Source organism: Narcine bancroftii, unplaced genomic scaffold (assembly GCF_036971445.1).
Source record: "Narcine bancroftii isolate sNarBan1 unplaced genomic scaffold, sNarBan1.hap1 Scaffold_282, whole genome shotgun sequence".
In the NCBI taxonomy this organism is placed as follows: Eukaryota; Metazoa; Chordata; class Chondrichthyes; order Torpediniformes; family Narcinidae; genus Narcine; species Narcine bancroftii.
The window spans coordinates 156,918-183,139 of NW_027212017.1; the positions used below are offsets into that span (position 1 = coordinate 156,918).

The 26,222-nt window shown below is 47.5% G+C and overlaps 2 protein-coding genes across 2 annotated transcripts in view; one reads left to right on the forward strand and one right to left on the reverse strand.

The window, feature by feature from the left end:
• The window catches only part of LOC138750839 (receptor-type tyrosine-protein phosphatase H-like), a 132,441-nt gene extending 113,672 nt beyond the window's left edge, over positions 1-18,769 (reverse strand). Inside the window, exon 1 of the mRNA XM_069912976.1 lies at positions 18,565-18,769. Coding sequence (XP_069769077.1) covers positions 18,565-18,711 — 147 coding nt within the window. The 5' untranslated portion in view covers positions 18,712-18,769. The remainder of the gene's footprint in view (positions 1-18,564) is intronic.
• A 3,728-nt stretch (positions 18,770-22,497) lies between these two features.
• Positions 22,498-26,222, forward strand: part of LOC138750842 (mucin-2-like) — a gene marked incomplete at its 3' end in the record, with an annotated part of 68,113 nt that continues 64,388 nt past the window's right edge. The window contains exons 1-2 of the mRNA XM_069912979.1: positions 22,498-22,719; positions 23,728-24,147. Of these exons, the coding sequence (XP_069769080.1) occupies positions 22,498-22,719; positions 23,728-24,147 (642 nt within the window). The remainder of the gene's footprint in view (positions 22,720-23,727; positions 24,148-26,222) is intronic.

Genomic DNA, 26,222 nt, shown 5'->3' on the forward strand with positions numbered 1-26,222 from the left:
GGAGAAATCTCCCACGTGAAGGTTGGGCTTTGAAAGAAAACAAAGGTTCAGGCTTATTGGCCTCAATTGTATCTGAGAGACTGACTTATAAATGTCCGGTAGGTATGATAATGTCTGTACACTTGAGAAGTTAAGAATTTATTTCCCCAATTCGCCGTGGTGGAATACCACAGCAGACACTAGAGACCTTGAGACAACAAAAAGTACTCAGGGACGCCTGCCTGGTGAACAAGAACGACGACAGAAGGCTGCGACAGCTGTGTCCGGATCAGGTAGGAGATATTGATGAAAAAGTTGATAAACTCCTAAGAGACACCCGGTTTATTCGAAATACTTTTGATAAGTTAAATGAGGGTATTCCCAGCATCACCAAGGAGATAAAGTTACATAAATTCATAGATTGGTACAGGGAAACTGGACAAAAATATAGCCCAAAAAATTTGGTTTCCTAGTTGTAATTTAACTTTCAGACCTCTTTGGGAAAACAGAGAGTGGAAAACGAGCAATCAGAGTATACAGGACAGTCTGAAGTCAATTGGAGGACAAGACTTAGAGACTGTTCCTTTAAAAGATATTAGTCATCCAGCTTGCAAGGAGACATTTTTAAAAGCAATTTTCGTTGACATAGATCCCCTAAACGGACAAGAACCTAAATTAAAACAGGCATTAGAAAGCAGTCCCGCAGCTATGGCTGTACAGTTGCCTGCTAAGACTTTTGACCAAGTTATTAAGGAAATTAATCAGGAATTAGAGGAGCGAAATACCAGTAATGCGGCATTGGAAAAACAAAAAATGCTCCGAAAATGTGTAGACCGCTGGAGGAAGAGGGGTTGGTTACCCGGGAGCGCTGAGATGTTCCTGACAGGTGAGGGAAACAAAATTCTAAAGCGTAGTGTCTTAGATAAGCTGGAAGAAACAAAACACAGAAGGGAAAGGAAAAGTGCCTGTTTCCAGTTTCCAGCCACGAAGTGTCCGGGTTTGCTCTCTCCCTCCCTCCTTTCACCCTCCCCCTCTCACTCTTCTCCCCCCCCTCCTCTCTCACCCACTCCCCCTCCCAATCCCAATCTGTGGCGGTGCTGCCCTGAAATCCCCAGGTTGGGCAGGGCAGAGAAATACAATTTGGTTTTAATTTTGTGCCCACAATTCCAGCTCCGCATCAAATGGGATCCTGTTTTATCCTCTCTCCCTCCCTCTTTCCCGCACCCCCACCATTGCGGGATCAGGGCAGACATTGTGGGCTGACGTGTAGCTCACTCGAGGTGGGAGGGAAGGAAGGAGTGATAGTTCCCAGTGGTGGGAGACCCAATCTGATCCAGACCAGTGATCACAGGATGAGAACCTTTTAAAACCTTTGAAACGAAAGTGTTAATCTGAAGACTTTTCTCCCAGTGGGGCCAGTGCAAGGCATTTTCTCTCTCTATCTCTTGTGCTCTGTGTATCTGCCTCTCTATCTCTTTCTCTCGCTATGCTCTCTCTCTCTCTCTCTCTCTCTCATAGTCTCTGGATGTATGTGATGTCATGTATGTACTCTGACAATAAATCATTTATAAGTGAGTCTTATACAATTATACAAACGGGACACAGAAAACAAAATCTTTAATCGCGAGTCAGCAAAAAAAAGGGTGAGAGACAAGGAGATGCAGTACCGCGATGTCCTAGCTATATTCGAAGAATTTGGTCTCCCTGATAACCCACCTATTATGGCCCCTGTAGAAATAGCTTGTAGACCCCCGCCCTATGCATATGTGGAGTCACAAGGTACCCCTGACACCCCAGACGGGACCCAGGAGTCACGTCCCTTATATCCAGATATTGAAACACTGGGACGTGACAAGAACCTCGGGAATAGGGACACATCAGACGAGGTACAGGCCCCTTTAATAAAAATAGAAGGGGGAGTAATAGATGTAGAGACCCCTCTGGAGTCCAAGAAAATAGAAAAGGAGTTAGAGATACAGAAATGGAACATGAAAAAGGTTCAGGATAACATTAAAAACTTAAACAGAGATACTAATGTGCTGGGGCAGATCAGTGAGGATCAAAAAGAATTAATGGTAGGTGTATTGAAGGAAGTGGAAAAGATAACTACAACACTGTCAGGAGAAATTAAAGCTGAAGGAATGGTAATAGGAGTAAAGGACGAAAAGTGTAGTACAGATGAGGAAACGAGATACGATCCACCATGGGAGGAAAGTAAAAGGAAAAGACTCGGGAGGGAGAAAAATAGACATGCCTACCTGGACATAGTTAGAACAAAAGAGAAAGATGTGAAACAACTAAACTATGGCCGAAAAGATTATCTTAGAGATGAACGTGACCAATATACCTTTGACCCTGAGACATTGGAAGCTGATAGGGACAGTGACAGTGACGAAGAAGAGTCAGAACAAGGTGGGATAAATAAATGCATGCCAAGAGTAAAGAAGGAGCAGAAATCCCCAAAATTGAGATATCAATGCCCATTACTGATCACGGGACGGGGAACTCAAAAATATGTACCCTGGTCACGAATGGACTTAGAGAGTTTAATGAAAAAACTACCTCCGTTGAGTAATGGGGCTAGTCCATGGATTTCTTGTTTTGAGCGAGAAACCTGCCAAGAACAATTAGCACTCGCAGATGTCAGAACTATCATGATAAAATTAAAGGCAGAAGGGGCCCTGAAGCAAATAGAGAGAATTGTAAGAAGCAGTAAATTGGGGGATGAAATAGAATTTAACCCACTTCGGAATAAATTTTGGGAAGCACTTAGAGAAACATTTCCTACACCCTATAGTTTGGATGCCTTGGTAACCCTTCAACTAAAGGAAGGAGAGACTGCACACGAGTATTTCACTCGAGCATGGGACTTATGGGAAACAGGGACTGGAGAAAGACCCGACCACAGCCCCTTAGGAAGGGCTCACTTTCGTAATGGGATAATAAACGGACTACCTGCTACGGTTCAAGCAAAATTAAGGGACATTGTGGGAGTAGAGACAATGTCAGAGGATTTGTGGAAAAGACACCTGACACATGCAATCAAACGACATCGTCAATCAGAGCATGCCAAGTCAGAAAGTGCGTCCCAGAAGGAGGTGGACAAGACAACCGATAAATTGGTGAGAGCCATAGAACATATAGGGGTTAAATTAGCGGCCCAACAGATAGTCCCACAGGTCATGGGGCCAGTGATAAATCCGGGACCCCAAGTAAGAAATGGTTGGGAAAGACAGCTAGGTACAATGTATAGAGGGGAACATGCAGTATGCTGGTACTGCCAAAATCCTGGACACTACCAGCGGAACTGTCCGGAGGCTGGGAGAGCAAGGGGAAAAAGATTACCCTCTATTAGAGGCTATCGGGGAAGAGGAGGAAACTTAAGAGGACAAGCAAGGGGTAGGGGTGGACACATTGATGGGCCCCAGAGAATCGGGGGGTGGCAGAGTGATCAACAAGTCCAGGCACCTCAGTGTAATGACTATATTGAGGAAGGTGCTGAATTTGATTATTGAAGGTGCCCTGGAGAATCAAAAATCACGCCTCCCTGGGAGCCACCAAAAGTTTGGGGGACGGTAAATGGAGAAAAAATTGAATTTATGGTTGACACAGGGGCAGCAGTTACGACAGTGATTAAAAAACCCCCAGGGAGCACATTTTCGGGCAAAACATTATCTACAATAGGATTCTCCGGGATAAGGGAAACACAGCCCTTTACAGATAACATCGACATGACATTTGGACGACAAAGGGTTAAAACGCCTGTCCTGGTTGTGCCAAGTTGCCCCATTAATTTATTGGCAAGGGACATTCTTACTAAACTGGGAATAACTATACAATGTTCTGAGAAGGGCCTTCGGTTAACAAACCCGGGGGACACACCAGAAAGGGAAGGACAGTTTATAGTAATGACTCCAGCCAATGCTTCAGAAGACTCTGTGGAGGTTATTATTTTCTGGAGTCGACTACTGTATGATGAACCAGGCCCGGGGTTGATTAAACAGTTTTTTGAGTGGAGGGCCAGTATTCCTCGGTATGGGGATTACCATTATCCACTAGATCCTATGCATGTTACATTAAACTACACCATCCACCCGGACCAGGAATATGAGGAGAGGTGGGACTCTCTAAAGAAGAGAAGACAGAAACGATACATTGTCCATTTATCTTTGTAGGTAAGGAGGGAATAGCTGCTATGGTTGTCATGACAGAAGAACAAATGGAGTGGTTCTGCTTAGGAGTAGAAAGTGTGCCTCATGTGACCTTGGGTATTGCCAAAGATCATCACGCTCGACAGCTGGGTCCGATGGTAAAGGAAGCGATAGGGTGTGAATACAGGCAGACAGAAATCCCGGGATATTCCACCTCGGAGGGAGGAAAATTTGTCAGACTGAATATTGAAGCATGGGACCAGGTAGTGAATGAGAAAGTAGAAAGAGACCGAGCCATAGAAGGAGAAAATATTGATCACAGAGACTCAGACAAATATCTTTCTAATCTGAGTCCACATATATGGACAACGGGGCCCTATGATGTGGGAGTAATAAAAGGAGGTATTTCTAGAATTGGCCAACCCCGGGCAGAAACCAATATGGAGAAAACAATACCGCTTGTCGCCCAGTCAGGAGGAGGGTATTAAAGGAACGATAGAAGGGTTAATGGAGTCAGGGGTTTTAAGGGCGGCACCTGACAGTATGTGGAACACGCCCATCATGCCTGTTCCCAAACAGGGTAGAAAAGACTGGAGGATGGTACACGACCTCCGGGAGATTAACTTGGCTACCAAGACCATCGGGAGACCAGTCCCAGACCCATATGTAGCACTTAGGGCTCTGAGTCCGGAGCACGAATACTATACTGTCATTGATCTGGCAAACGCATTCTTCTGCTTGAAATTAGCTGAGGAATGCCAAGACTGGTTCACTTTCACTTACCAAGCACATCGGTACACATACACTAGATTACCTCAGGGTTATAAGGACAGTCCAGGACTGTTCAATCAGGCCCTTAGCGAAATCCTAATGAAATTAAAACTCCCGGAAGATGTTACACTGATTCAGTATGTAGACGACCTACTATTAGCAGGGAAAACGCCACATGAGTGCCTGACAGGGACAGCAGTTTTACTCAAGGGGTTAGGCGAGGCTGGATTTAAAGTAAAAAGGTCGAAATGTCAGATCGGAAGGAGGGTGGTAACTTTCCTAGGAAGACTCGTGGGTAAAAACGGTACGGCCATGTCTGAGGCACATAGAGAAATGATACTAGGGTATCGAAAACCTACTACAGTACAAGACATGCTGGCATTCTTGGGGCTTTGCGGGTATAGTCGAACATATGTCCCAGGATATGTGAGTCTGACCCAAGGTCTGAGGGAAATGGTCACAGAGATAGGTCACCGGAGGCTTAAAGAACCAGTCAGGTGGAATGTAGAACGTGAAGCGGTTTTTCTGCGTGTCAAACAAGAACTGGGAAGAACGATCAGCCTTGCTAATCCAGATTACAGTAAAGAATTCTACTTGGACGTGGCTGAAACTGAGAGCATTGTTAGCTCAGTACTGTATCAGAGAGATAGAGGAAGAAGGAAAGTACTAAGTTACTATAGTTGCAGACTGGATAATGTAGAGAGAGGAAAAGCCCCATGTCTCCGTTACCTCGCAGCAGTAGCTAGAATGATACAAAAAACCGCGCATATTGTTCTCTGTCATCCCCTAGTTGTTAATACAGACCACAGTGTCTCAGCCCTTTTAATGTCTAATGCTTTCAGCTTTTCGGCCAACAGATCCATTAAGATGGAGGACGCCCTTAAGGGTCCTCACATCACCTTCAGGTCACCCAGGGACAACTATTCCAACATGGCTAGAGGATTGAACTCGGGGTTTATGGAGACGCATGACTGTGTAGCAAGAGTCAAGGTAGATTCCAAGCTGAGGGAAAAGCTATTTGAGGAACCCATGGAGGAGGTGGACTGGGAATTATTTACAGATGGAAGTTGCCATAAAATTCTGAGGGTAATGTGGCGGGTTATGCAGTGGTAGGATGAGGCACCCTATCTAGTAGAGTCCTCTATCATTGCCCAACTGGCATCAGCTCAGTTAGCAGAAGTGATAGGGCTCATACGAGGATTGGAGCTTAGCGAAGGTAAAACAGTTAATATTTATACTGACTCTGCATATGCTTGGAGTGCAGTACATATTGAAGCACCAGGCTGGCTAAGAAGGGATTTTCGGACTGCTGCCGGACAAAACGTCCGTCATGATCTGGTTTTACGGAGACTGGTCAGGGCGGTCATGCTTCCCCGGGCTCTGAGCCTAATTAAGGTGGCGGGCCATTCCCCAGATAACACAAAGGAAGGGAAGGGAAACACGGCGGCTGACAGGGCAGCCAAACAGGTTACTGGTTATCATGAACATATACAGGGGATGATTTTGAGGTCCCATAACAAAAAAAATGAATCTGAAACTAAGGAGACTTGTAGCAGATTGATTGACTACACAGATGAGAAGGGAGAGGGACCCCCACCGAATATTGAGCACCTAATAGAAATACAGGAAAAAGCTAGCCCAAGTGAGAAAGAGGAATGGATGAAACGCGGTGCCACTCGACAGGAGATCAGCTATGAAAATCAGACAGTACATGTTTGGCGCTCCCCTATAGGTACGATAGTTGCCCCTCGTCAATTACTCCCACTATTATTTGAAGAAGCACATGGGCCGACTCACATTAGCGCCACCAAAACTTATAATACGCTTAAACAACATTGGTGGAATCCCCACTTACGCGAGCACATTGACAACTTTAGAGCTGAATGTACTATCTGCAACGGGCATAACCAAAGGATCACCTTACCCCACCCGCTTTTACGATTTCCAGTACCGACAGCCCCGTGGAAAGAGATCTATATTGACTATACAGATATGGGTACTGACCTTAGGACAAAGGAGGGTTACCGATATCTTTTAGTGGCAGTAGATAGGTTCTCACGATGGGTGGAGGCTATTCCAACAAAGAAAGAAGATGCGGATAGTGTAATAGGCTGGCTAACGCGAGAGTTAATACCCCGCTATGGAGTCCCCAGCAGGATATGCTCTGATAATGGGTCTCATTTTAAGAATGAGCTGATCCGACAGGTTGAAGAATACCTAGGGATCAAACACCGTTTTGGTAGTGTCTATAGGCCTGAGAGCCAGGGGTTAGTAGAAAGGGCAAACAGAACGATAAAATCTAAATTAGGGAAAGTTTTAGGGGGGACCAGGTTGAATTGGGTTGAGGCATTGCCATTAGTACTGATGTCTATGCGACAAGAGAAGGCCAAAGATACCTTCCTGTCACCGCATGAGATTCTAACGGGTCGACCCATGCCCGGTCCAAAGACTGATCCAGCATGGGTTAAGTTGTGGGAAGAAAGGGAAGTGGAACTAGATCATTATATGCAGATGCTGGGTAATATGGTTGCTTTAGTTTCACAACAGGTGGCGAATGCTAGTAAGGAGAACCCGGACACCGAAGGAGTTCCAGTAAAGGAGGGAGACCTGGTGTATATCCGTAAACCAGGTAAAGTACATTGGACTGAATTTAGGTGGTCTGGACCATACACTGTTACCGCCGTAACAGATAGGTCGGTAAGAATTGACAAACCAGGGGATCATAATTGGCATCATTTTGCCTACTGTTCCACGTAGCCAGCCTTGATAGAATTGATGAGACTCATGCAGACGATACCGGGGGCCCTATGGGCAGTACTACTAATGGGATGCCAGATAAGTCAGCAGAATAGCTCGGATTCCTGCGGGGCCAAAGTTATTCTAAAGGTAGACAAAGACAGGGATAACACCTTCCAGTTCGATCTATGCAGTATAGTAGCGTGTGGTAAGAATGAGGCGTCCTGGAGAGGATATGATATTTACATGTGTGCCTTTAAAATAGGATATCCTAAATGGGGTCTACATGTCTGTCCGTCTTGGGGTGAGGTTTGGTGGTGGACAGGACCCGACACTAGATGGATAAGAAAACCCCTTAACAAAGGGTCCAGCAAACCTTATTATAATTTTTTCACTAAAATCTCCCTGATACGTGGTGCTGTGACCTATTCAATGAAGGAGAGAATCCCCTGATTTTGACAGTAAAGGCGGGGCTGCGCAACCCGTGGAATATGAAGGGATGGAGCTCTAAGACATGCGAGGGGGGCACAGGCAGAGAACATGGTGTCGGAGACCTCTTCTATCTAATGATTGGAGTGTCTATATTTGGTGGTTTTGTGGAGGAAGAGTGCTGTACAACTGGCTCCCCGCTAACTGGAATGGTCGGTGTGCTCTAGTAACCCTTAATGCGCCAGTGCTGATTGTCAAAAGGCAGGAGGGAGACGAGGATTCCCTAGAATTGCGCCACACAGAGAGTTGGCTGTGGAGAAAAAGGAGGAGTGTTGGACTCTTGGGGCCGGGAGGAAGGAACCCTGATGGGGTATGGATTGATGCCATTGGCCAAGCCCGGAATATTCCGGACGAATTTAAATTAGCCGATGAGATTGCAGCTGGGTTTGAAAGTTTTCCTGTTTTTAGTGCAATTTTTCCCATCACTGTAAATAAAAATGTTAATAGGATCAACCTTATTCACTATAATGTCCAGCGCCTTGCAAATTTGACCAGGGACGTTGTTGAGGCAATACATCAACAACTGTCAGAAACTTCCCTTATGACACTTCAGAATAGGATAGCGATTGATATGGTCCTGGCAGAGAAAGGTGGAGTGCGTGCTATGTTTGGAGATCTATGCTGCACTTCTATCTCTAATAACACAGGGCCAGATGGATCACTCACTAAGGGGTTAACGAAACTTAGGGCATTGGCGAAAGAATTAAAAGCCCAGTCTGGAGTCTCCAATCCTGTTTTATCCTGGTTACAGGGAGTGTTTGGGAGATGGAGCACATTGTTAGGACAACTTTTGCTGGGTTTGTTCATTTCTGTATCAATTTTTATCACTTGTGGCTGTTGTTGTATTCCATGCATTCGAACGCTGGTCACGAGGACCATAGAGAGAGCCTTTGCTGACCGTGATGAACTGCCTCCGAAATATCAAGCTGTGCAGGCTGTGGAGCAAGACTATCTCACATTACAGGAGGCGGAGAAAGTTGCTGAGATCGATCTGGAGTCTGATGGGGAATGTGATGGGAAGGAGGGATTGTGAATTAGATTGTTACACATATAATTTTAACCTTGCTTGTAACCTAAATATTATAACCTTGATTGTAGAACAAATATTATAACATTGATTGTAACACAAACATTATTAATCAGATTGTAGAACAAGTATTATGAATTAGATTGTAGACCATATGTTAACTTGGGAATTTACTAATGTACGGGGGGTTAGCTAGTTTTTTGCTTGGGGGCAAATGGGATGAAACTTGTAAACGGGCAATGGGATCGGGGTGACGGATGGGGGGTGTACGCAAAGGAGGGTTGGGGGAGCCCTCGCCCACCAGCCGAACTACCCTGTGAACAGAACCCGTATAGAGCTTGGCAATAATAGGCGAACTAATATAGTCAGGGCGAGATTGTCCTCTAAAGAGGACAAAGGAGGGATTGTAAGGTAAAACATCATGAGATGGGAATGTGTAAGGAGTTACCCTGTGCAGGGCTGTAACAAGATGTGAATGCATCCTTGTACTTACAAGATAAGAGAGACATTGATGGATTGAGAGGCAGGAAGCTAGCAGGGAAAGGATAGCAACAGTTTTAGTCATTGGACAAGTAATGATATGATGATGTTCTAAGCACGTATCCAAGGGTATAAAAAATCACCATTTTGCTGATAACGGCAGAATGCATTCTCCGACTAACATTGTTAGTCGCAAGTGTTACAATCCGGTAATAAAGAACAAAGAACCCTGATTTCGACTCAGTCTGGTGTTTGTCTCACTCATTCATGAACAAAGCAGACCTAACAGAACGCAGGTCCTCCCAGGTCTTTCACACCGCAGTCCCTCCCTGGCAATTTAAGGGGATATCCCGCCCCCACTGGTGACACGTTCCGCACTCACGGGAGTAAGAGGAAGATTTCCCCCCACCCCCGTCCATCCAGCGGTCGCCTAAACCTCCCCCCCCCAGCTCTTTTGGGCCGCATCGTGATGGCGGCACAATGCAGGATGGATGGCCTTCATTTCCCATAATCCCTCATGCAGCCAGAGCCGCTCTGGGAAACAGAGCTGTTCCAGCCACGAGGGCTGATGATTAAGCCATTCAGCCCCGCATTGTGCCTCCGTTATGACTGCTGAAGCAGCTCACTGTTGTCAGGAGGTACAAATCTTTTCATTTTAATCACCCACGTGACACAGCACGCAAGCGCTTGATGTCACGAGGCTTCCCCAGCTCGGCCGTATGCCTTTTCACATCACAGGGAGAGAAGGGTCCAGGAAAATTACCCAGGGCCACGGCCCTACCTACAAGGCGGGGATGCGGACCTGTTTAAAATTCCCGGGCTGACCTTTTCACACCTCAGGTTCGTGGGAGGGTTCCCGGAAATCTTCATTTTACAAAGAAAAGGGCTAAAGGGAGGAAGTTGAACCTTAAATGCAAAGAGCTCAGTATCTACTTGCCCAATCAAATCGTCGTCACCACCAGGAAAAGTTTGAAATGATGCAGAGATACTTTAGGACTTTATTGATGCTGTAAATAGCTTCAAATAATACTGATGAAATTAAAAGTTATTTCCTGATTGTTATGCCAATAATAAATCAGAATACCACTGGAATTTTCCCCAGTTGGACTAAAGCAGAGGTTTTCAAACGCTTTCTTTCCATTCACATTCCACTGTAAGCAATCCCTTTACCATCGGTGCTCCGTGATTAGTAAAGTGGGAAGAAAAAAATTTGAAAACCATTGGTTTAAAATCACTTTCCAGTTTTTAAAAATCAGATTACTACAGCTGGAAAACAGGTCCTTCAACCTATCTAGTCTGTGCTGACCCAGCACTAACAGAGCATAGAATTCTAGTTTTCCAGCCCAACCTCCATGATGATCAAGTTGTCCAACCTGGCGCATCCTCGATATCCCCTCCATGCACTTGTTTAAATGGCTTTTAATTATTTAAATACAGTAAAACCTCGTTGGGGGTCCAAGATTCATACCAGGTAACAGCCGAATTACGGAGCAGACACAGATAGGTCATGATACAGGAAGCAGGAAAACAGAAAACTGTGACTCAAACCCTATAAAAAGACCTTTAAACTCCACATATTAACATACACATCTTGTAAATGAGCCATAAAAGTCCATTTTTTAGTTTGTGGCTGTTAGCCTGGCAACGTAAAATCAATATTGGGGTCTACAGACACCCGCGCTATAAGCGATTCCGTGGATTTACGAATCGCATTCTAACGAGATTTCACTGTATTACAATTGAGGGGTTCTAACGGAAACTTAATCCACTTGTTATTGGCCATTATGGTGTTAACGCAACAAAACTAAGGATTGTATCACATAACTTAACTGTTGCCCATGGTTGTTTTTAATAACAACATGGAGCGCGGCTCTTCAGCCCAACAGGTCCATGAGAAACAGGCCCCAGAATCCCATTCCCCCTCTACCTATTTTGCTGGAGTCCTGAAACCTTCTCTCATGATTTCTCTTCGTTGTTGCCATTCGTGCAACTTGAGGTCGTTCACCTACCAGTGGGATTTGGAATGAAACCAGGGCACCCACCAAGGAAAGAAAGTGCCAACTCCACACTGACAGTGGAGAGGTCACGGTTCAATCCAATGCACAGAAGGGCTGGAGAAATTCAACAGGTCTCGCACCATCTAAAAGGTAGTTGCTATTTCGGGCCTGTGTCCTCTGCTTGCTGTTCCACATTCCTGACAAGGAGCAGAAGTCACTGTAACCTTGGTGTTAATTATTAATGTTTCCTCTTCAACTCCCAGTTGCCCTTGAAATAAGGACTTGCGGGTAGTCCAGAATCTGGAGTCCTAACCTCGGGAAACAGACAAGGATATTCATGAGTGATACAAGGTGAGCCTGGAGAATTCTCTACCAGGGAGACAGTGGAGGCAAATCATAGACCAGGGATGGCCAAACCTGCTTATCTTGTGAGCCACATACGATAAACTCCAGATGTTTGAGAGCCACAACAATCATGCGATCGCAAGCCATGCCCACTAGAACACCATTGTGAGCACCAGCTCGTACGATTCTGGTCTCAGTCAATATATTTCCACGAGCTGCATATTGCGTGTCAGAGTGCCGCATGCAGCTCGCGAGCGGCAGTTTGGTAACCCCGTCATAGACCATAGAACAAATACAGCACAGAAACAGGCAACTCAGCCCCTCTAGTCTATGCCGAACCATTTTTTTTTCCCAATTCTCGCTGACCTGCATGCAGCCCATAGCCTTCCAGACCTCACCCATCCGCGTTCCCATCCAAATTCTTCTTAAATGTTAAAACTGAGCCCGCATTCACCAGCTGGATGCTCCACACTCTCTGTGTGAAAAGGTTTCCCCTTTCACCCTTAACCTGTGTCCTCTGGTTTGTATCTCACCTCCCCACAGTTGAAAGTCAGGAAACATTCTCAAGAAGGAAACTGACATTGTTCTACTGACTGGAAAAGGTAAAGTGAGACAGACTGGATTTAAAAAGTTAAACACAGAAGTCTGCAGATTCTGTGATTGTAGTAAGAACACAAAAATGCTGGAACACTTGAAGAGCTCAGGCCCGAAATGTTGGTAAGACATCTTTACCTCCTCTAGATGCTGTGAAACTTGCTGAGTTCCTCCAGCGATTTTGTGTTTTTACTGAATGAAAAAAAAATCTGAAATTTAATAACAAAAATGATGTCTGTCTCTGTCAGAACTGGGAAAGAGAGAGGAGATGTTAAGTTGCAGGAAAGGTAGTGGGAAGGGTCGATAAGGACAAAGGGAATTTCTTTGCAGGGTGAGGCCTGGTCAAATGGCATATAAAGGATGATCTTGTTTCTTTGTCTGGGTTAGGTGTCGTTAAGAGCAGGGCAGAGGAATATTCCCAGCATATTGGTTGGTACTTGAGGACAAAAATCACAGATGGATGGCTGAGAGCACAACAGTGTGGCCTCCTGCAAGGGTACACTGAGACTCGTGCAAACCTGAAGGCATAGCATCTTGTCTTCCACCTGGGAATGCTGTGCTCCATCCTGCCTCTCACTCTAGCCGCTTTCAGGTGGAATAGCTGGGAGAACGTGGCTCCGAAGCCGGCTGTGGGTATGGGTGAAGCGATGTTCAGGTGGCAGCGCTGAAGGCGCTGTTCCGGCGCCCGATAAGTCCGCAGCAGGGAGAGGCACCGCGGAGCAAACACCGGCTCCTATCGGCTGTGGCTGTAGTCCCACCCGCTTTCAGATGCCTAGGGGGAGAGCTCGGAAGCGGAGAATGCACCCACCCAAGGAGGGTTGGGTACTTCTCAGATCAGGGTTCTCCGCTTTCAGGTGGCCTCCCAACAGCCACATTTGGGTATTTTAGGCGGCTTTACGTTGGGGTATTCTGGCCACCTGAAAGTGGCTTCTGCCTCTCACAAGTGTGTGTCCCTGTCTCTAACACTCACTTCACTATTACTAACACTTGCTTTTAACACTTCCCTGATTAACTTTGCTCAGTTGCAGCATTCTTTTTGCTTCAACACTCTTGCTGACACATTCACTGGTTGGTAGAGCGCAGCTGAAGTTACAATCATTTTGCTGTAACATTCACCCTTTGTAGTAGCAAGCCCCTTTCCGTACATCCATTCAGCCCACCGAGTCTTCCCCACCATTCCATCCTTTTCAACCCTATTTGTTTGCTTTCTCCCTATAACCCTGCATTCCCTTCCTAATCAAAAAATGTATCTATCTCCTTCTTAAATATACCCAATGACGTCTTCACAGCAGTGAATTCCACAGATTCATCATCCTTTGGGACAGCAAGCTTTTGGGGAAACAATCAGCTGCATCACATTAGAAATATGCAAGGCTTTGGTCAGTTCTGAATAGCCAATCACTTCTTTTAAGACACTTTACCTATAGCTGCCCGGCCAGGAGAGAAATCTTTCCTCCAGATTTCCTGTCGAGCCCTGAAAGAAGTTTAGATATGCCAATGAGATTATTTCTCATAATAATCTGCCCGCAGATTATTAAAGTGTGTCTGCCCGTGTAAGAAGTGATCAAAAGAGTGATTTCTATGATAAGACAGCGTCCTCTGACAAGCGATTAAGCAGACCAGGCCTTTTCTCTCCAGAAATAATCTCATTGGCATATCTAAACTTCTTTCAGGGCTCGACAGGAAATCTGGAGGAAAGATTTCTCTCCTGGCCGGGCAGCTATAGGTAAAGTGTCTTAAAAGAAGTGATCGGCTATTCAGAACTGAGATGAGAACTTTCCCCTCTCCCCATATTCAGAGAAAAATGAATCTTTGGAATTTTCTGCCCAAGTGGGTGGTGGAGGCCCAGTTCCTGAATATATTGAAGAGTTTTGAATAGTTAGTCATACCAAAATGGAGCAGGAAAGTGATGAGAGATAAAAGATAATCCACTCCTGCTTCTGTTTTCATGCCCCGTTGTGCCCACCTTGCTCTTTCACTGCATTCATACGAATATTAATATAAAAATAACACTAGACACAAAGATTTTGCTTCCTTAATACTTTGGGGTGTATTTTATATATTTTGGGCTGCTGATTAAGAAATAAATTTTTCCTATCACATTCCTTTTAAAAAAAATACAACCTATTTTTGTCATTGCTTGTCATATGTGGGACAAAACCATGAGGTGCCCTTCGCACTTGGACTTCTTCCCAGCCGATCCTGGTGCCGCCAGTGACGAACACGGTGAAAAGTTTCACCGGGACATTGCGACCATGGAAAAGGGGTATCGAGGCAACAGGAATCCGTTAGTGCCGGCCAACTATTGTTGGGCACTGACGCAAAAAATCAGCGGAAAAAGCATTTTTTAGGTCAAAAGCAATGTGACAGCATTGTGATGCGATTAAACATGCTCAATTCAAGAAAAGTTAATTTAATGTTTCTCCAACTTCCTACGTGATACTGAAAATCTGAAATTATCTTTGCGTTCAGCTTGAAGTTGTCTGTCATAATCCCCCATTTTTTTTCCCCCAAGAAACAAACCTTTTGAACAAGTTTGTTACCCAATGTTGGGGGGGGGGGGGTGTTCCATTGAATAGAATGTTTTTAACAAGGACAGTATTACCACATAAAGGGGCATTACAATCAACTGGGAGTTCCACTAAGGGAACTGTCACAGTATTGATGTGCAATGCACAGACATGCTAGAGAAACTCAGCAGGTCACACAGCATCAACAGGAAGTAAAGGGTAACCAACATTTTGGCCCCAAGCCCTTCATCACGGTACTGATTCATTAATGTCACTGTATTGACGGTTACAGCAGGAAATCCGTTCACCAATTTCACAGAACGCAGAGAGGTTCAAACCTTTCCCACCCACCCCCCCACCCCCCCAATCAGTATTTATTTTTGTTGTCCGTGTTCATGGTTAAATGGGAAAACATCTGTGACTGATCGTTCAGGATCTTGTAACAGGCAAGAGGGATGCAAGTGGTAGCGTCACCGAAGTCAGGCAAGCAGTCAAACAAAAGGTTAACAGAAAGGAGGGCTCTCTGGAGACTTGCAAGACACTGACAATTGAGAGCGTCCCATCTGGCTGCAAAATTGCAGGGCAAGGTAGCCGCGGACCTTCGGACTGGAAGTCATTTCAGATGATCATCGAAATGTCCAGGAAGATAACAACGTTCACCAAGAGCGCTGCTTAAATAGGCTCAAAGAATTATAGAGGACCTTTCCCATCCATCGCACAGTATCTTTGACCCCCACTAACATCAGGAAGCATCAAATCAGAACTGCTAGGCCGTGAAATAGCTTCTTTTTGCACACTGTAAGATTGATAAACTGAGATTCCTATATCTGAGTAAGTCATACCAAAACATTTTTAAATTATATATTTATGTATACATTAGAATAGAAAAAATAGGCCTGTGCTCCTCCCACCCCCACCCCCCCCACCCCAACCAGGCACCTACCTAAATTTTACTCATTTTATTCGGGCTCAGGCACGAAATGTTGGTTATCTTTGTTCTATAAAGTACGCTGTGTGACCCATTGAGTTTCTCCAGCATTGTGTTTTCACTGTGTCTGCAGACGTTCATGTTCTACTCTTGGATTATGATATGCTGTGTATTGTGCGTGCACCGTGGCCCGGAGAAATGCTGTTTCGATGGGTTGTGTATGTATACTCAGATGATAATAGAACTGTGGGCAGTTGATCACCTTTACAGAGCTGAGCAGCAGGTATTACAATGGGTTAGCAATTACAGCGCCAGTGACAGGGACAAATCCAGCACTGTCTGTGTGTAAGGAGCTTGTATGTTCTCCTTGGGACTTGCATGGGTTTCCTCTGGGTGCTCCAGTTTCCTCCCACCCTTTAAAAAATGTATGGGGTTGGTAGATTAATTGGTTGCCATGGGTACAATAACTGGAATGAGCCTCCTCTGTGTATCATTTTTTAAATCACTTAAATAATAATTTACAAGTGAAGTGCAGACAGAGTTGATCTTTATAGAATAACAGAAAGGGTTATACAACTAAATGTTATACTTTGCAATGTTTATAATTGAAAGTTGCATGATGCAACATTTTACAGCTTAACTATTCGGTCATTTTCTGCAATATGCTGTTTATGTGCTTTATATTATTTCTGGTGTTTGCTAAGTTATTCTTTCCCAATTTTTTCGGAGAATTCTGCATTTTGATGCCCTGATTAATTTTGCCGTCCTGATTATAGTGGTGGAGGGGGAAATAAAACACAGCACATTAACGGGCTCTTCCAGCCCACGAGCCCGCACTGCCCAGTTGCACCCACGTGAACTATTAACCCCCTCCGTATACCTTTGGAATGGGGGAAGGAGAGCAGAGCCCTCACACAGGCCACTGGGAGAATGTTCAAACTCCTTGCAGGCAGCGCCAGATTCAAACCGGAATAGCGTTGGGCTAACCGCTACACCAATGGTCCCTAAACTTTTTTGTTTTAAAAATAGGGCTGCTGCTCCCTTGGCTCCTAGCAAACCCCCCCCCCCCCATACAACTAACACATCCCTTTTAATATTAGCTCTCAAGCACATTTAAAACAACAACTAATCTAACACTACAAACAAGAGGACGCATTTCACAAATAAAACTTACAGTAAACCAATTTACTTTGCATTATGAAAGGGTAAATTTACATCTCACCTATAACTACATTTGTCTTCAGTTTTCGCACTATATTGGCCCACACTTATATTTACTTAAGAAACACATGTTTCATTCTGTAGTCCCGACCCCAGATCGTCACCGACTCCGGGTGTCACCACCACCCCCCCCCCCCCACCCCACCTGAAGATGAGTGCCACGGCTGAGTTCGCCAGGAACCTTCGGACCGCCCCCTTGGATATTTCCATTCACTTTGGGGAACGAGTGCTCTCCGCCAACCGTGCCACCCTAATGCCTTGCACCAGTTAGTGAGGGAGTGGTGCAGTGACAGGGTGTTATGGTGAAGGATGGTGAAGGGGGTTGTGTTGCAGAGGGGGAGCTGTACAGCGAGGGAATATTACAGCAATGGAATTGTACAACAAGGGGGAGTGGTAAAGTAAGGGCATGTTAAAGCCAGGGGGAACCTCGAGATAAAAATATTGGCCTCTGATTAATATCCAACCATTACATTTCCCTCACTGAAACACGTCTATTGCTGTAACAAGGCCTCATTCTGACACTGCTAAATCTTCACTGTAGCATTGTCTCAATACATGTCCTCACCACAACATTCTGTGCTCTCAGCTTCAGCTTCACCGTATCACATCCACCATTCCCCTCAATCCAAGAGCCCCTCACTGTAGCATTTCCACCCCCCCCCCCCGACTTTACCAGCATGCCCACCTCCATCCTAACACTCCCACCATTTAAACCAGGGGTGGCCAAACCGTGGCCTCTTGTGGCTCCTTGACAGGTCATGTGCAGCTCGTGGAGCTACGTTGGCAGGAGGAGGCATCAACCCTCCTGAAGCCGCCCCGGGACACTCCGAATCCCTGTGGCCGGACCTGGGGGTCCTGGGATGGTCGCAGCCCCAGGCTGCCTGACAAGGAGGGAAGAGGAAGAAGGCAGTGGAGGAAAACCCCCTGCAGAGGAGAGGAGCATGCTAGAGGCTGGTTCTCCTCGCTTGAGCCGGGGCACACACTGCTGCCAACATGGGGCGTGCATGAGGAGGGTCGGGCAAAGCTGAAGGTCCTTGAGAAAACTGGGGCTGGGCCTGGAGCTCCAATCCCTCCAACACTGCCCCAGAAGCAGGGTATCTGTCCAGGCACTCTGGCAGCTTGGGAGATAAGCCAGGAGAGCACTTGATCTGGAAGCAGCAGTGAAGGCCCTGTCGGCGACCATGGACAAGCACTGGCCCCACCAGATGGAAAGTCAGCACCAGAGCTGAGACCACTCCATACCCCAGCTGCACTCCCCCACCCCCTCCTCCTGCCAGTGACTGGGGTGCAGAGGGTGAAAGAGGGAAGGACAGAGCTGTGGGCCCCCTGTCCTCACCTTGCCGTAGAAGTCAGCTGCGCTTTGGGTCACTTCCCGCATTGAGCGCTCGGCTGTGGACGCTGCAATGGAGCAAAAATCTGCAGAGACTGGTGGCAGCAGCATTCCTGAAGAGAACACATCAGGATGGGAGGAGGAGTCATCCATCCAGCCCTTCGAGCCTGCATTCAGTGAGATCACAACCAATCTGGCTGTGGACCCAGCTCCACCTTTTTCCCCCATAGTCTTAATTCTCCTGCAATGCAAAAATCTATCTTACTGTATATTAAATATATTTAATGAGGAAGCCTCTACTGCTTCCTTGGGCAGACATTTCCACAGAAAATTGGTCAGAATTTTGAAAATATTTGGTATATATTGTAACAGAATTGTGTTATTATTAATCTTTAGGAAAATTTTATACGTATATATTTCTACGGCTTTGTGGGTGGACGCAAACACCATTTTGAGAGACAAAATGTCTATACAGTTTCAACCAACAATGAACCAGTAAACGGCCATAAAACCTGGAGTGATTGTCCATTGAAATGATGAAGATTCAGAGAAACACATGTATGATTTTGCTTCAATGACCTGTGCAGACAGATCGGAAGCATTGGCTCTTAAAGAACTTCAGAACAAAATAAAGGACAGCAGTGATGTCATGTGATTAAAAGACATTTGAAAAGCTGGATTTTAATTATGGCACCAAAAAATACCATCTGGAGACAGAAATGCAGTAACCTCTAGCGAAAGAAGTAGAGTTCTTGCTGTATTCCCTTTACCATTAGGGATGCAAAAGGAAGAGCCACTTCAGCTCTCTTTGAAAAGGGGACCATTCCACCAGGTCCATTTCTACATGGCCACCTCATGTGACCCTTGCCGGGGTTTGTGTCATCATTGTGCAGAGATCACAACCTCGATACAAGAGAGGAAAATCATTCGTATGAAGAAACAATCCTCCGCAAACACTGCTACAAGAAATTTGTGAGTCTTGAGAAGTTGGGGCCCTCCCACCTGCTCCATAATTACTTAATTGAAAGAATCTAAGTTTCAACACTGACTGAACTTGAAAAAATTGATTCAGTGCCTGAACTGTACTGGTTTTGAGACCCGCGCACAGTGGGACTGTGAGAGTTAAGTAAGAAGTGTTATATTATTAATAAAAATTATGGTTTTGAAGATGAATTTCTATTGCTACTAGTCTAGGTCATAAGAATATATCCATAGATATTGAAACTGAACAAATAAGCAGTTTAAAAATGACATACATTAATAATGTAGATATATTTCTGAATAATTATATTAAAATTTCATACCAAAATCTGCATGCAAAAGTAAAAAAATATGTATATAATCATATCTCCGCCCCCCCCACCCCCCCCACCCCCATGTCTTAGGGCTCTCAAAAACATTCAAGCTACATTTAGCTCCAGACTTCGACACTTCCCCAACTCTCACCCACCACCACCCCCCTTCTTGCAAGGCCACTAACTCTCTCCCAAACAGAGGGATTCGACAGCCAGTGAGCTCTCTCTTTGGGGGGCAGGAATTTTTTTTAAACCTTAACTCCAGCTTCCTGAAACAGCTGGCTGGGTAATCCTCAATGCTGTGTGAGTGACAAACCTCCATTAAATCTCTCTCGCTCTCTCTCTCTATAACACTGCACCCAGCCTGAACATTCCTCCCTCCAACACTGCACCCAGCCAGGATATTACTCCCTCCAACACTGCACCCAGCCTGGACATTCCTCCCTGCAACACTGCACCCAGCCTCGAAATTGTCCCTCCAACACTGCACCCTGCCTGGAAATTTCTCACTCCAACACTGCACCCAGCCTGGCCATTTCTCCCTCCAACACCGCACCCAGCCTGGCCATTTCTCCCTCCAACACTGCACCCAGCCTGGCCATTTCTGCCTGCAGCACTGCACAGAGCCTGGACATATCTCCTTTCAACATTCCACCCAGCCTGGACATTTCTCCCTCCAACACTGCACCCAGCCTGGACATTTCTCCCTCCAACACTGCACCCAGCCTGGACATTTCTCCCTCCAACACTGCACCCAGCCTGGATATTTCTCCATCCAACACTGCACCCAGCCTGGACATTTCTCCCTCCAACAATGCACCCAGCCTCGACATTTCTCCCTCCAAAATTGCACCCAGCCTGGACATTTCTCACTCAACACTCCACCCAGCCTGGACATTCCTGCCTCCAACACTGCACCCAGCCTGGACATTTCTCCCTCCAACACTGCACCCAGCCTGGACATTTCTCCCTCCAACACTGCACCCAGCCTGGATATTTCTCCATCCAACACTGCACCCAGCCTGGACATTTCTCCCTCCAACAATGCACCCAGCCTCGACATTTCTCCCTCCAAAATTGCACCCAGCCTGGACATTTCTCACTCAACACTCCACCCAGCCTGGACATTCCTGCCTCCAACACTGCACCCAGCCTACACATTTCTCCCTCCAACACTGCACAGAACAAGGACATTGCTCCCTCCAACACTGCACCGATCCTGGACATTTCTCCCTCCAATACTGCACACAGCCTGGACATTTCTCCCTCCAACACTCCACCCATCATGGACATTCCTCCCTCCAACACTGCACAGAGACTGGACATTCCTCCCTCCAAAACTGCACCCAGCCTCGACATTCTCCCTCCAACACTGCACCCAGCCTGGACAGGTCTCCGTCCAACACTGCACCCAGCCTGCAGATTCCTCCCTCCAACACTGTAGCCAGCCTGGACATTTCTCCCTCCAACACTGCACCCAGCCTGAACATTTCTCCCTCCAACACTGCAGAAAGCCTGGAAATTTCTCCCTCCAACACTGCACCCAGCCTGGACATTTTTCCCTCCAAAACTGCACCCAGTCTTGACATTCTCCCTCCAACACTGCATCCAGCCTGGGCAATCCTCCCTCCAACACTGCACCCAGCCTGGAGATTCCTCCCTCCAACACTGCACCCAGCCTGGAAATTTCTCCCTCCAACACTGCACCCAAACTGGACATTTCTCCCCCAACAATGCACCCAGCCTGGACATTTCTCCCTCCAACATTCCACACAGCCTGGATATTTCTCCCTCCAACACTCCACCCAGCCTGGACATTCCTCCCTCCAACACTGCATCCAGCCTACACATTTCTCCCTCCAACACTGCACAGAGCAAGGACATTTTTCCCTCCAACACTGAACCCATCCTGGACATATCTCCCTTCAACACTGCACCCAGCTTGGGCATTTCTCCCTCCAACACTCCACCCAGCGTGGCTATTCCTCTCTCCAACACTGCACCCAACCTGGATATTCCTCCCTCCAACACTGCACAGAGCCTGGACATTTCTCCCTGCTACACTGCACCCAGCCTGGATATTGCTTCCTCCAACACTGCACCCAGCCTGGACATTCTCCCGCCAACACTGTATATTGCTTCATCCAACACTGCACCCAGCCTGGACATTTCTCCTTCCAACACTGCACCCAGCCTGAACATTTCTCCCTCCAACACTGCTCACAGTCTGGAAATTTCTCCCTACAACACTGCACCCAGCCTGGACATTTCTCCCTCCAACACTGCACCCAGCCTGGACATTTCTCCCTCCAACACTCGACCCAGCCTGGACATTCCTCACTCCAACACTACACCCAGCCTGGACATTTCTCCCTCCAACACTGTATAATGCTTCATCCAACACTGCACCCAGCCTGGACATTTCTCCTTTCAACACTGCACCCAGCGTGGACATTTCTCCCTCCAACACTACCCCAGCGTGGCTATTCCTCTCTCCAACACTGCACCCAACCTGGATTTTCCTCCCTCCAACACTGCACAGAGCCTGGACATTTCTCCCTCCAACACTGCACCCAGCCTGGACATTTCTAGCCCCAACACTCCACCCAGCCTGGACATTTCTCCCTCCAAGACTCCACCCAGCATGGACAAATCTCCCTCCAACACTGCACCCAGTCTGGACATTTCTCCCTCCAACACTGCACCCAGCCTGGACATTCCTCCCTCCAACACTGCACCCAGCCTGGCCATTTCTGACTCCAACACTGCACCCAGCCTGGATATTTCTCCAACATACACTGCACCCAGCCTGGATATTTCTCACTCCAACACTGCACCCAGCCTGGAGATTCCTCCCTCCAACACTGCACCCAGCCTGGACATTTCTCCCTCGAACACTGCACCCAGCCTGGACATTTCTCCCTCGAACACTGCACCCAGCCTGGACATTTCTCCCTCCAACACTCCACCCATCCTGGACATTCCTCCCTCCAACAGTGCATCCAGCCTTCACATTTCTCCCTCCAACACTGAACACAGCCTGGACATTTCTCACTCCAACACTGCACCCAGCCTGGACATTTCTCGCCCCAACACTGCACCGAGCCTGGACATTTCTCACTCCAACAATGCACAGAGCCTGGACATTTTTCCCTCCAACACTGCACCCAGCCTGGACATTTCTCCCACCAACACTCCACCCAGCCTGGACATTTCTCCCTCCAACACTGCACCCAGCCTGGACATTTCTCCCTTCAACACTGCACCCAGCCTGGGCATTTCTCCCTCCAACACTCCACCCAGCGTGGCTATTCCTCTCTCCAACACTGCACCCAACCTGGATATTTCTCCCTCCAACACTGCACAGAGCCTGGACATTTCTCCCTGCTACACTGCACCCAGGCTGGATATTGCTTCCTCCAACACTGCACCCAGCCTGGACATTTCTCCCGCCAACACTGTATATTGCTTCATCCAACACTGCACCCAGCCTGGATATTTCTCCTTCCAAAACTGCACCCAGCCTGAACATTTCTCCCTCCAACACTGCTCACAGTCTGGAAATTTCTCCCTCCAACACTGCACCCAGCCTGGACATTTCTCCCTCCAACACTGCACCCAGCCTGGACATTTCTCCCTCCAACACTCGTCCCAGCCTGGACATTCCTCACTCCAACACTACACCCAGCCTGGACATTGCTCCCGCCAACACTGTATATTGCTACATCCAACACTGCACCCAGCCTGGACATTTCTTCTTCCAACACTGCACCCAGCTGGACATTTCTCCATCCAACACTGCACCCAACCTGGACATTTCTCCCTCCAACATACCATCCAGCCTGGATATTTCTCCCTCCAACACTGCACCCAGCCTGGACATTTCTCCCACCAACACTCCAGCAGCCTGGACATTCCTCTCTCCAACACTGCATCCAGCCTACACATTTCTCCCTCCAACACTGCACCCATCCTTGACATTTCTCCCTCCAATAATGCACCCAGCCTGTGCATTTCTCCTTCCAACACTGCACCCAGCCTGGACATTTCTCCCTCCAACACTCCACCCTGCGTGGCTATTCATCTCTCCAACACTGCACCCAACCTGGCTATTCCTCCCTCCAACACTGCACAGAGCCTGGACATTTCTCCATGCAACACTGCACCCAGCCTGGATATTGCTTCCTCCAACACTGCACCCAGCCTGGACATTTCTCCTTCCAACATTGCACACAGCCTGAACAATTCTCCCTCCAACATGGCACCCAGCCTGGACATTTCTCCCGCCAACACTGTATATTGCTTCATCCAACACTGCACCCAGCCTGGACATTTCTCCTTCCAACACTGAACCCAGCCTGGACATTTCTCACTCCAATACTACCCCAGCGTGGCTATTCCTCTCTCCAACACTGCACCCAACCTGGATATTCCTCCTTCCAACACTGCACAGAGCCTGGACATTTCTCCCTCCAACACTGCACCCAGCCTGGGCAATCCTCCCTCCAACACTGCACCCAGCCTGGAGATTCCTCCCTCCAACACTGCACCAAGCCTGGACATTTCTCCCTCCAACACTGCACCCAAACTGGACATTTCTCCCTCCAACAATGCACCCAGCCTGGACATTTCTCCCTCCAACACTGCACCCAGCCTGGACATTTCTCCCTCCAACACTCGACCCAGCCTGGACATTTTTCCCTTCAACACTGCACCCAGCCTGGACATTTCTCCCTCCAACACTGAACCCAGCCTGGACATTTCTCCCACCAACAGTCCACCCAGCCTGCACTTTTCTCCCTCCAACACAGCACCCAGCCTGGACATTTCTCCCGCCAACACTGTATACTGCTTCATCCAACACTGCACCCAGCCTGGACATTTCTCCTTTCAACACTGCACCCAGCGTGGACATTTCTCCCTCCAACACTACCCCAGCGTGGCTATTCCTCTCTCCAACACTGCACCCAGCCTGGACATTTCTCCCTCCAACACTGCAGAAAGCCTGGAAATTTCTCCCTCCAACACTGCACCCAGACTGGACATTTTTCCCTCCAAAACTGCACCCAGTCTTGACATTGTCCCTCCAACACTGCACCCAGCCTGGGCAATCCTCCCTCCAACACTGCACCCAGCCTGGAGATTCCTCCCTCCAACACTGCACCCAGCCTGGACATTTCTCCCTCCAACACTGCACCCAAACTGGACATTTCTCCCTCCAACAATGCACCCAGCCAGGACATTTCTCCCTCCAACATTCCACACAGCCTGGATATTTCTCCCTCCAACACTGCACCCAGCCTGGACATTTCTCCCACCAACACTCCACCCAGCCTGGACATTCCTCCCTCCAACACTGCATCCAGCCTACACATTTCTCCCTCCAACACTGCACAGAGCAAGGACATTTTTCCCTCCAACACTGAACCCATCCTGGACATTTCTCCCTTCAACACTGCTCCCAGCTTGGGCATTTCTCCCTCCAACACTCCACCCAGCGTGGCTATTCCTCTCTCCAACACTGCACCCAACCTGAATATTCCTCCCTCCAACACTGCACAGAGCCTGGACATTTCTCCCTGCTACACTGCACCCAGCCTGGATATTGCTTCCTCCAACACTGCACCCAGCCTGGACATTTCTCCCGCCAACACTGTATATTGCTTCATCCAACACTGCACCCAGCCTGGACATTTCTCCTTCCAACACTGCACCCAGCCTGAACATTTCTCCCTCCAACACTGCTCACAGTCTGGAAATTTCTCCCTACAACACTACACCCAGCCTGGACATTTCTCCCTCCAACACTGCACCCAGCCTGGACATTTCTCCCTCCAACACTCGACCCAGCCTGGACATTTCTCCTTCCAACACTGCACCCAGCCTGGACATTTCTCCTTCCAACACTGCACCCAGCCTGGATATTTCTCCCTCCAACATACCACCCAGCCTGGATATTTCTCCCTCCAACACTGCACCCAGCCTGGACATTTCTACCACCAACACTACACCCAGCCTGGACATTCCTCCCTCCAACACTGCATCCAGACTACACATTTCCCCCCCCAACACTGCACCCATCCTGGACATTTCTCCTTCCAACACTGCACCCAGCCTGGACATTTCTCCTTCCAACACTGCACCCAGCCTGGACATTTCTCCTTCCAACACTGCACCCAGCCTGGATATTTCTCCCTCCAACATACCACCCAGCCTGGATATTTCTCCCTCCAACACTGCACCCAGCCTGGACATTTCTACCACCAACACTACACCCAGCCTGGACATTCCTCCCTCCAACACTGCATCCAGCCTACACATTTCCCCCCCCAACACTGCACCCATCCTGGACATTTCTCCCTCCAATAC